At 53.6% G+C, this 11,619-nt stretch overlaps 1 protein-coding gene across 1 annotated transcript in view; it reads right to left on the bottom strand.

The window, feature by feature from the left end:
* The window catches only part of TBX22 (T-box transcription factor 22), a 6,251-nt gene extending 4,125 nt beyond the window's left edge, over positions 1–2,126 (bottom strand). The window contains exons 1-7 of the mRNA XM_035326442.1: positions 1,559–2,126; positions 1,321–1,450; positions 964–1,065; positions 709–883; positions 468–632; positions 297–361; positions 142–227 (exon numbers count right to left, since the gene is read on the bottom strand). Coding sequence (XP_035182333.1) covers positions 142–227; positions 297–361; positions 468–632; positions 709–883; positions 964–1,065; positions 1,321–1,450; positions 1,559–1,913 — 1,078 coding nt within the window. The 5' untranslated portion in view covers positions 1,914–2,126. The remainder of the gene's footprint in view (positions 1–141; positions 228–296; positions 362–467; positions 633–708; positions 884–963; positions 1,066–1,320; positions 1,451–1,558) is intronic.
* Positions 2,127–11,619: the final 9,493 nt, after the last annotated feature.

Here is an 11,619-nt window from a genome sequence, read left to right as displayed (position 1 = left end):
AGAGACTGCCGGAGTTCCCCCAAGTCCCCTCTTTGTCCCCACCCTTCCCCGCGGCCGCTTCCCACGGGCGCTCCCTGAGCATCGCCCGGAGCCTGCGGCCGTCGGGGGCCTTCGGAGGGTGTCGGGAGCCCCGGGACTCACCGTGGCTGTCGGCGCCGAAAGCCTTGAAGTCCAGGGCGAGGGGTGGCCGCCACGGGTAGGGCTCCAGGAGCCCGTCCAGAACTCCCCTGCGGTAGACACGGGGCTGAGCGCCGCGGCGGGGCCGGGACCGCGACGGGGCGGGCGGCGAGCGTTACCTGTTCCTGCCGGGGTCCCGAAAGCCCTTGGCGAAGGGGTTCCTGTCGATCTTCAGCTTCGTGATCTGCGGGGGAAGGGGAACGAGAGGAGCCGTTCGTTGGGGTGTTGGGGGGGGGGGGGGGGTGGGGGAGAGGCCCGTACGCCGTGCCCGTCGGGGCGTCCGTCGGTACCTGCTGGTTCTGGTAAGCCGTCACCGTGGTGAACTCGGTCTCCTGGAAGGAGAAGGTGTGCACCCCCTCGGCCGGCAGCGACTGGATCTGTGCCAGGTCGAAGCGGGAGTCCTGGGCGATAACGTGCACGCGGGGCTTGTACTTGTGCATGGACTGCAGGATGATCTGTGCGGCAGGGAGGGCGCGCTCAGCCCCGACGGCCCCGGCAGGATGAGGCCGCCGCGCCCTGCCCCGCACCTACGTGCCCCTTGTCGTCCAGCTCGTTGTTGGTGAGCTTCACCCGGTCGAAGCTGACGATCTGCCTCATCCACGTCTCCCCCGAGCAGGGCGAGTCGGGGTGGATGTAGAGCCGCGGCGTGATGCACGAGTGGTCCGTGTTCCCCGCCACCATCCACTGCGAGCTGTGGTACACGTACCTGGGCCGCCGGGCCGCCGTCAGGCCCCGCAGCCCTGCCGCGCACCCCCCTGTGGCCGCCCCGTCGGTGCCCGCCCGTACCTGTAGCGCTTGGAGTCCACGGGCACCACGTCGATGGCGATGTAGTACTGCTGCAGCGGCTGCAGCCCCTTCACCTTCACCCGGACCGACGGGAACATCCTCCTGCGGGGACGGGGAGGCAGTCACCGGAGGGGGGGGTGGACGGGGGGAGGCACACGTTTAAAACGGCGACAAGGGGGTGAAAAATTAAACGAGGACCGGGGGGGAGGAATACATCGAACGAAAAATACCGAACGAAAAATATCGAACGAAAGGAGCAAGAATAAAAGGGGGAAAGCCCCAAGGAAGGCGAAGCAGAGCAGGGAATGAGAGGGGTGAGGGCGCAGGGGGGGCCCCGTGGGGCGGCCCCGCCGCTACCTGCCGGCCTTGGTGATGATCATCTCGGTGCCGATCTCGTGAAACCTCCTCCAGAGCTCGGAGCCCTGCAGCTCCACCTGCACCTCGTCCCTCGCCTCCCGGCTCTCGGCGCCGGCCTTGGGCCGCTTCTCTGCAGGGGGAACACAAAGCGGAGGGGGCGCCGGGCCGGCTGCCGAGCCTGCCCACCCCTCACCCCCCCCCCCCACCCCGGCCCCCCGACGGCCCCGCCGCTACCAACCCGGCTCCGGGGCTCTGCGGCTCTGCCTGCAGCCGGCCCCGGCCTCGTCGTCTCGCCCGTCGGGCACCTTCCTCTTGGCCGAGCGCCCCACCAGGGCTTCCACCGAGAAGGCGTGAGCCCGGGAGCTCAGCGCCATGCCCCCCTCCCCCGGGCCGGGGCCCCCCCGGGCCGCCGCGGGGCTCAGCGGGGCGGCGGGGCTCCCGGCGGCCGCTCCATGCGGGGTCCCGGCCCGTGCCGTCGGGGGGCAGCGGGCGCGGCGGGGTCCTCCCGCATCCGAGCGAGGCGAGAGGCGGCTGCGGCTCCCGCTGTTTGTTTTGGAAAAGTGGTGGGAGCAGGAGAATAGCCGGAGTGGCATTTCGTGGGGCTGGGGCGGGGGAGGGGGGAGGGAGGGAGGGGAAAGCGGGCGGCGGAGGGGAAGAGCGGGGGAAGAGGAGCCGGCCCCGTCTAGGATCAATAAAAGAGTTACTGTTCTCCATTAAATTGTAAAACTCAAAGAAATTTGACATAATTGCACACTAGGGGCCACTTTTCCAACAAAAGTGCAAATAACGTTTAACCAGAACCAGCACAAAAAAAGAAAAGGGGGGGGGGCGGGAATGAGACGGGCGAGGGACGGCCGCGACTCGGCTCTCCCGCCCCCCCCCCCGCCCGGCCGCTCCGCTGCTGCCCCCCCCGCCGTCGGGTTAGTTCTTGTTTGTTTTTTAAAGACAGAAAATCCGCCCCAGCCCGGCCCGCTCTGGCATGACCCCCGGGATGTTTCCACGGCCCCGCTTCAAAGCGGTGGCAGCTGCACCGCATTAGGGGCACGAAGCCGGCTTCTCCACCCCCGGAGCCCCCCTAGCGGTCCCCCCCGCGCCCCGCAGCGCCCAAAGCCCTCGGGGGGACGGTCCCGGGCAGGGGGACGGGGGCAACAGGCGGGACCCCCCCTCCGTGCCACCCTCGGGGCTGCTACCCGGGCTGGGAGGCAGCCAGCCGACCCCAGAAGGAAGGCAGGTCTGCGGGACGCGTTGGCACAGCACCGGGCAGGGCAGGTGAACCTTCACCTGAGACCGAGGAGGAGGAAAAGTGGGCAGGAAGCAGGCTGGGATGGGGTGGTGGGAGCACCGTGTGCCCGACAGCCACCCTCTGATGAGGGTCTTGCCAAAAGCGTGCCCCAAGCCCCATGCCATGTCCGCAGATGCCCATCTGAAGGATGCTCGTTGCTCTGCTTATGGTGGGTTTGGCACACCGATGCTCACGTACACCCGTTTATTCCCATCTCTATGTTATCACACACATTTACACACCAAATTATTATTTTTTAAGAATAAAGAGTAATAGCTTTATTTTTAAAATATTCTTTATTCTTAAATAGCTTCTAAGCTATTTCTTGCTGGGGCTGAAGGCCAGAGCTCAGTGCCCAGCTCCGCAGCCCGACCCGGGAGCAGTGAGCGAGCATCCAGGTCTGACAGCGAGGCACAGAAAGATCCAGCCGAGCTCACACTGAGCTCATTTGGGAAAACGGACAGCACTGCTTCTAATGCCCATCCCTGTCCCTGTCCCCATCCCTGTCCCTGTCCCCATCCTTGTTCCCATCCGTGGCGTAGAGGCTGGCGGAGGACAGGGTGGGGAGGAGGCTGGGACCCACAGCGGGGTCGGCTGCAAGTACACAGATCTTTGTTTCTTCCTACAAAGAGAAATGAAGTATTTTATAAACATTGTGGTAATGAGAACGGCACCGTCTCGTGGTTTAAAGCCAGGTGAAGCTCTGGTCCCGTGTCCTGCCCGCAGCACGGCCACGCCGGCTGCGCTCCTCGCGGCGCTGATAGAAGCCAGCTGAGGGCACCGAGTGTGAACTTTTATCTCTGCTGACATGACATATTATTAAAAAGTATTTCAAGTAATCTTTTATTTCCTCAGCATTGCAACACATTTCAAGAACTTGGACGAGGATCAACCGACCCTTTTTTAATTTCCTACAATGAAAAAATAAAAATAAAGCACGGCCGAGATGATATAATCAGGAACATTTTGGAGGTTTAGGTCAAATTAATATGTCAGGGAAGTGTTTTCAGGGGCCTTGGAGAGCTTTAATCCGTCAAGGACTGACTCAGACCGTTCTTGGGCTTTGTAATCTTATTGTCTTTAACAAATTATGTGGTGGTATGTAATATATTACCGTCATCAGAAAATCGAGCAAATAATCATTTGGCATAAAGTTCAGATTAACTAACTTAATTTTAAAGCAAGCGTTATACAATACCCCAGAAATGTTTGCTTAACTTTAAAGTGATCTTTTAATACTGACCATTAATCTGGTAGAGCACACAGGTAAGTTCCAAACACAGACTTTTCTGGTCGGTTTTGGGGCAGATTTTGAGACATTTAATTATGTCCAAGCAGCGCTTGGTTCTGCCAAGATTTACTTTGCATTTAACAAAGCAAAACAAACAAACAAACAAACACCAAACCAAACTTGCCTCGTGGCTTAGGGGCAGTATGTGACACGTAAAAGCCACGTGCTCTGCATTACATGTCTAATGCTTTAATCTTTTGTATCCACACCTGATATGCCGTAGGTTTACGTGAAGCTGCGTTTATAAATTTGGTGCTGGAACTTCTTCGGGTCTAACAGAAAAACTCAAAGGACTGGGAAGGACAATTTGCTCCCTGCTTCAGGAGCCGTGAGCAAGAAAACCTTTCCTTTTACATATTGAAAAATAAAAACCCCTTTTCTGATCTTGCAAACCGGTACGTTCCTTATGATGCTAATAGGAAAGGTGCTCTCAGCTAATGGCAGAATGACAGAATAGAAAACCTCTAAACTGGATTTGAAATCATGGGTTAACAAATATTTTGATTATGAAAACAGAACCGGTAGTGTTTTATCTTTTATCTGTGTCCAACCCCTTCAAAACTGCCTGCTCTACCTGTTCCTAACTGAGACCTTTAGTGGTTAAAGACGAGCACGGCATGTCCTGGGGTCAGGGATCTTTTGGCAGCCCTTTTGCAGCGGGTGCTGCCCTGCAGGTGGTTTCCAACCAGGGAGGCACAGCTCTGCATCGCCCTGTGCCTCCACCAGCCCTGCTGCGCCTGCTTGCTGCGCCTGGGTCTTCTGATCCTGGTGTATTTTCCTGTCGTGTAAATACAAACGAGCACGCTTGCTCTGATCTCATGGGGCAAACCTGACACGGAAGAAATGCAAGCTAAAATCTAATATCCCAGAGAGCAAACCGTGCCATTTTCTTGAAAGAAAAAACCTTATGAGTGGCAGCGTGCTGCCATCAGCGGAGGGGGATGTGAAGTTTGCCATGGGGCAGCTTCAGAGCTGTGGCAGGACCAGCTTCTGGGTGTCCTGGCTGACCAGGACCAGCTTCTGGGTGTCCTGGCTGACCAGGACCAGCTTCTGGGTGTCCTGGCTGACCAGGACCAGCTTCTCACCGTGCTGGTGACCCGCAGGCTGCAACCCAAGCTGAGGTGGAGCTGAGCTGCAGCATTTCCGTCCTGACTTCGGTGGCACTCCCCTTTGCAAGCACCAAACAGTAATTTTTCTGAGTGTGACTGCCACTTCATTTGAATCATAAAGTGATTACTTCTTAACAGATTAACAAATATTCCTAGCAAGCCATCATTGAAAAAGACGCCCCCAAGGACGGAGTAAATCTCGGCAGGAAACACCCGTAGTAGCTCAGAGCAGCACTTATGAGATTGTTTCCCCTCAAGTTCTCGAATGTCAGGTCCCACAGCATAGCTTTAATTTCGCTCTCGCTCTGATTTGGCCCCTGATGAACTCTGACAAACCCTGGCCTGGGATCCAGGTGAGGTGTGCGGGCTGAACCGAGGCGTTGCAGAGCCCAGGTGCAGGGGTGAGGAGCGGTGCTGAGCAGCAGGGTGCGACCAGGCGCTGATGCATGCCGTGAGCACGGCCAGGGCTGGGGGATTTCCCCGTCCATTTGGGGAATCGGGATGTGGCACCCACCTAGGATGGCCTTCTCCTTCCCCTCCTGCCACATGCGCTGCGTTAGCTAAAAGTACAGTAAAATCAATCTCTGTTATGTTATTTTATACATAAGAATAAAATAAAAGGTTGTAGAGGGAATAGGATTAAGCTCTAAGGAAACAATTCAGTGAAGTAAAAATAATGTATGCAGTATTTGGGGAAAGTTAAACCGAATTAGGTGCCTCGGATCACTTTGTGGTGAGAGGAGGGTGGGTGGTGTTCCCCACCTCACCTGCCGCCGGAGACCTTCCTGAGACCACCACCATGGTGGGACAGACTGGGGGGGCTTCTGCCCCACATCCCACTGCAAACTCAGCACATTTTCTGGAAAAGCAAGATTTCTTGGCTCCTTTCTGCGAGGAGCATGTGTAGCAGCACCTTCCCTACCCAGCGTCTGCCTTCGGGCTGGTGTTGGTGACCTCTTCCAAGCCCTGCCACACGTCCAAGAGTATTTATGGGGCTGGGGGAGGCCTGGTGGGAATGGGGGCTCATGGTGGGCATCCCTGTGGGAGAGGCATGGGAAGAAGGAGGAGCATCTCCCCTGGGAAGCCCCCTCCAGCCTTGCCCCTGTGCCCGGCTGTCCCAGCCCCGTGTCTTCCCCAGGGGTTCTCCAGGGCACCAAAATACGTCGCAGAAATATCCCCTTCCCCCTGCCAAGGCAAGGGGAACATTCCTGCCGTCTTGAACTTCTCCCGTAATACTTAAAGAAAATACTTGAAGAATGTGTAATAATCGGGGATTTGGAGAGAGCATAATTAACCACATGGACGAAGCGGAAAACCTCCAGAATGGCACCAAAATGTATCCTGTCCCACTTCACCATGGGAAGGAGTTCTGGGGCAAAGGACGGGGCTGGGGGACGTGGGGGACCCCCCCTCCGCCCCACGCTGCTCTGAGCACAGCAGGGACCAGCGAGCGCTCTCCGTTTAACTGCCAGGGGAACCACACCGGAGAAGGGAAATTAAAAATAGTGCTGGGGAAGCTGATTTGGGGTTATCCTATATCCCCGCGCAGGAGAGGATTGCTGGGGCCGTGTTTCCTGCCCCTTGCATCCCGGGGTCCAGCCGGCCCCGACGGGGCCTTACGAGCAGCCAGTCCCTCCACGGAAAGGCACCTGAAGAGAGAAAAGCCTTTTTAAGGAGGAAAGTGAGGTTATTTTTTTTTTTATGAAACACAGCCTACATCCTGGTTTGCTTCACTGTAAATCCTAACGGGGTGCCTTGGGAGAAAGGCTCTTTGACGGGCTGCACCGCGCTGCCTGAAAGCAAAACTGGCCAAAGGCTCCTGTGACGGCCAAGGTTTGGGGCTGGGGAGTACGGCTGGATTTGTTACCGAGTGGGTCCACAGCACACATCCCAGTTGGGATCGGGCACCTGAATTGGTGCTCGTTGCTGTCAGGGCCAGTATTTGTACGTCCTTTAATAGGATTTACTAAAAATAGGCCCCTTTAATAGGCTGCAATAGCTGCCTCTCCCTTACTGTTGCTGCCCCAGAGGCATCCCAGGGCTGCCTGCCCCTGCGCTGGCTGCCAAAATCCTTCTCAGGGCTGCGGCTGAGTCCCAGGCCTGCCGGGATGACTGTCCCCAGTGTCCCCACCTGGGGTCCCACGCGGAGCCTTTCTGGGACAGCCCTGAGCCCGGAGGTAGGCTTAGAAAAGCCTTCCTGCTGGGATGCTCACGGTTATTAATTGTTCGTGTAGCCACCGCAGGTCACCGCAGCTCCATCTCACCAAATCCTGGCGGCTGCAACAGGTTTTGCTCTTCAGTCCTTCGCTGGGCTTGGTGAAGGTGGGCCCAAACGTGATGTGATGATTTATCCCCGATCCCACTGAAGGCAGGTCAGAGACATGGTGGCGGTGACGAATTTTCATTCCTCAGCTCTGTTTTGCTATTCTCTCCTCGGTTATTGCAGCTAATTACTGCAGCAAATGCAAACAATACTGGGAAGGGAATGAAAGCTTGGAAAAGGGATTGCGTTCGGGAGGACAATAAATCAGAAAGTTTGCAAGGAAGCTTTCACTCATCTTCTGAGCACTGATGGGCTTTTGAATTATTAGCTTGCACTTTGGTTAGAAAGCGACTTTTGAAATTAAAGAGAAAAGATAGGATCTTAATATTTCACGAGACCTGCCAATACAAATATCTGTCAGCAGATGTGTAAAAGCACAGTTTTTTTTTTTTTTTAAAAAAAAAAAAAGGAAAAGAATCACACGCCATCTTCTAAGAAGAGTGATGTCACCCCCGACCAAGCTATATATTCATTGTATTTGAAATGAAAACCTCATGAACTCTCAGTGCGAAGCTGGGTGAAACCCTGTTTTTTCCGAGTTTCCCCTTAGGGATGAAGGATATTATTTTCTGCTTTTATTTGAAGTAATAAATAAGCGAGATTGGCTTGCCACCCAACGGCACCATCTGAGCTGTGCACGAGCAGGAAATGCAGCCCGGGCGTGTTAGCGTACAGGTAGCTGCCACGCAAGGGCTGCCAGAGAAGTCTGTCTGAGGCTGGTGGTGCAGTCATAAAAGAAAACTAGCATTAGCTGAACTGGTCAACAAGCTTCGCGAGGGATTTCAGATCAGAGAACAGGAAAATCTGTCTCCGTGGTATTAGCCGCGCTTCCAAAATTTCCTTCTGGCTGCACTGGGTCACAGACCGCCGACTGTAAATTATACAGCAAGCAATCGAACGATCTTTTTCAATAAGGAAAGAAGAAAAACATGCAATGATTTAATAGACGAAGCAGTTCAACTTATGGGTTCCTTTTGTTCGCAAATGCGGACAGTTCTGCTGAGATCCAAAAACCACTCCAAACCTTCCAAATTAGCAAATAACCATCTGGCCCAGTGGCTCAACACCTTCCGTAGCCATAAATCCAAATCCCAGCCACATTATCAGGGGATTTGCTCTGAAAAACCAGCTCGGGCCTTGGGTAATGTGAAAACAAGGTGGGACGGGGAAGGGCGCAGGGGGAGCAGCGGCTGGAGGCGGTGCAGGATCCGTGGAGCACCGCTGGGACACCCTGCTGAGCCTCCTCCGGTCCCAATACCATGGGCTGCTCCATGTGTGCCAGCTCTGAGCCTCGGAGCACGCTCCTGGGGTTCGCCATAGCCAACATGGATGTGGAGCAGTGCTTGCCAGGTGTGCTTTCTTCTCTAAGGTCTAAGGTTTTAGATAAGATGCAATTTAACAAGTAGCAGTAAGGATGTAATATCCCTGAAAAGACTCGTCTGCAGGTAGAAGAGCCCCCAAATCCTCATAACAGCTGTGTTTCTGGACACCATGCCCCAGGAACTCAAATCAGCCCTCGATCTATCTCATCTGCCTTTATTCATCCTCTGCCCTGCCAGTCTTGGCCACGGGTCTGGGTTACGGTTATAGCTCACGCACAAAAAATTTGCCTCTTCCTCACCCTCAAGACCTGCAATAAGCAGCTGAGCCTGATTTTGGACCTGCAGCAAGTTTTAGACATCAGAAAAGTTGTGTATTCTTTGCACATCTGGTTGCGTTTGGGGTTGATATTACCTTTCAGTGCTGCTCAAGCCTGTCCGTGCCCATTAGTTACCAGAGCAAAGAGCCCCTCCAAGTGCAGAAGTCCACTGTGGGCGACTTGGAGGACATTTTGCATTTAAATATTATTGGTAATTCATTACTAATCGTATGCTAGGAGTGAGTGTGGCATTAAACCAGACAGGGAGCAGAGCTGGCGTCAAGGTCTCAGTGTGGGCACCTTCCAGCTGGCGCCTGCAGACCCACGCAGGCAGCTTGTGGAAGGGCATGGGGGTTCCTTAAAGCTGCAGGGTGAAGGACTGTGTATGTTAGCTGGATTTCTTCCTATGTTCTCGCATCTGCTCGCTTTTATTATCCCGTATCCCACAGACTTCAAGTGCTTCCACATATAGGGGACTTAATCCGGCACAATGAAAACCAACGCGAAGCTCAGCAGCCATGCTCACAAACACACGCGGCCCCGCTTTCCGCTCTGCACATCTCCTAACTCGGGATCTTTGGGACCTCCCCAAGAAACTGCAAATGCAGTGAATCACGGAGGAGTCAGGAAAGCTTCAATTACAGCTCCGCTTTGCTGTTGGAGGGCAGGGAACAACTCCGTCCTTTATTTAATGTGCTTCCACCACCACTTTCCCAGCACCACGGCAGCACGTGCTGTGGCACTGCATTGCCAGCCCAGTGCATTTTGTGTTACCCGGTCCGTGCAGCTGGAGGCTGGAGGTAAGAGGACTGAAAAATGCGTTATCCTGATCGTGAGAATGCAGGGCATAGCCATGGTATCCGGAGTGAATCTGTACTCCGCCAGCTAGAGAGAAAGAAATAAATGCTCAGATGACAGCACAGTGATTTATTTTTCTGTAATTTATATCAATAAAGCACAAGTAGGAAGGTTTGTAGAAAGCTAATAGGAGAAATCTTGCCATTTAATCTCAGTTTCTGGCAGAGATAGCTGACTGCCAGAAAGGTGGGTCGGAGACCTGGGGCTGAGCTTGCGGGGCTGAGCACAGGGCTCGCTGCCTGCTCCTGCTGCTGGCGTGGCAAAAAGGCTTGCGCGCTTCTGGGGCTGCTGCACGAGCAGACCCCAGTTTGAAAACTGTCTTCCTTTGTTTACCTGCAGAAAAATCAAGAACACGTTGAGAATAATTTGTAAGACAAAAAGAAAAGCCTGGTTCAACAGCTAATATTAACTGCACGGCGCTACCGGGAAAGCCTCCTGCCGGGGTTTCGCACATGCAGGAGATGCTGCTGCTGCTGCAGGGAGCTCCCGGGCAGCTTCTCAGTCATGAAGTTACAGAAAAGTTCTCAGTTTAAAGGAAGAAAGTCAAATTAAAAACATGTAATGCGTTCTGTCTTGCCCTCCGTGCCTACAAATTGCAGCTCAAATCACTGTAATCAAGTGCAGTCGATGGAAAACAGTATTTGTTTCTTTCTGCAGCTTGTTTCCCTTCTCCCTCCGGTTGGGGGGTTCTCAGGTTTTCCTCTGTTTGTTGCCCAGGGCCTCCCCTCGTCTTGCTGGAAGTTTAAAAGCACGGAGGGGAAATAACAGTAAATATTAGTGTTATTTGTTATTAAAGGCACAATAAATCCAGGGGCAACTACTACAACTGAAATCTTTTCAACTAAGATTTTTATCTGTGTTCGATTTTTTAAAATTATTAAAATAGGTGCCTTGAATTAAGTTTTCCTTTGAGGCTGCTGAGTCGGTGTCATCGGGGTGCTCAGAGTAACAACTTGGGGAAACAAGCGACAGAACTGTAGTGATAATCCTGATACTCAGAATTTGTTAAATTATTTGTCTTTGGTTGTTTCCATTCTGTTTGTAGTTTGTGCCTCACCTGCAATTGTAAAAGGCTTTCATCCTTTGATTTCTCCCGCAATTGAAGGATTGGTGTAACAAGAATCAACAACTTGTTACCATTTCAGTGACTGCTTTCACAATGAAGTGATGGGGTTTACCTGTGATGGGATTTACCTGAGCTATGGCAATTGAAAGAAAGTCGTGGTTCTCCTGGGCCAGCCACATCACGTTGTGTCTCAAACATTTCTGCAAGTAATTCAGGGAAGAGATTTATAAAAAAATAAATAAATTATTATTATTAATAATAATAAAAATAAAAATAAAACCTTGTACTAAAATAACCTAGTTGCTGGGGGAAAAACCAAACAAACAGGCTTTTAGCTCTCATATTCAACTCTAAAACAGTTCTGTGTTCGGCTCCTGGGCAGCACTTGCCTGTGGCTGGTACAAAGCCGGTGTCATTTGCGCTCAGGCCCTAACCCCAGCCCGGCCCTGAGGATGAGGGTTTTGGCAGCCGGAGGAAAGCTGCCTTATTTTCTCTCTTCCAGTGTGAATCTCCGGCTGCTGCCCGATCCGACCCAGCAGCGAGATTTGGGAAGGGTTTGGGCAGGGGTTAGGGCTTGGGCAGGACACCCAGACCCTGGGGGCTGCGGCACACGAGCTGAGCGAGGAACCCCCCGAATTCAGCATTGCTTCCGAGGCCGCTGAGCTCTGAGCTGGGCTTGTTTGGATTTAGGGAGCCAGGAGCATGAGGAAAGCAGGTGAGCCCAAGGTTCT

This window comes from Oxyura jamaicensis, chromosome 4 (assembly GCF_011077185.1).
Source record: "Oxyura jamaicensis isolate SHBP4307 breed ruddy duck chromosome 4, BPBGC_Ojam_1.0, whole genome shotgun sequence".
In the NCBI taxonomy this organism is placed as follows: domain Eukaryota; kingdom Metazoa; phylum Chordata; class Aves; order Anseriformes; family Anatidae; genus Oxyura; species Oxyura jamaicensis.
Note: the sequence above shows the minus strand (reverse complement) of the source record. Positions and strands in the feature narration are given on the sequence as shown.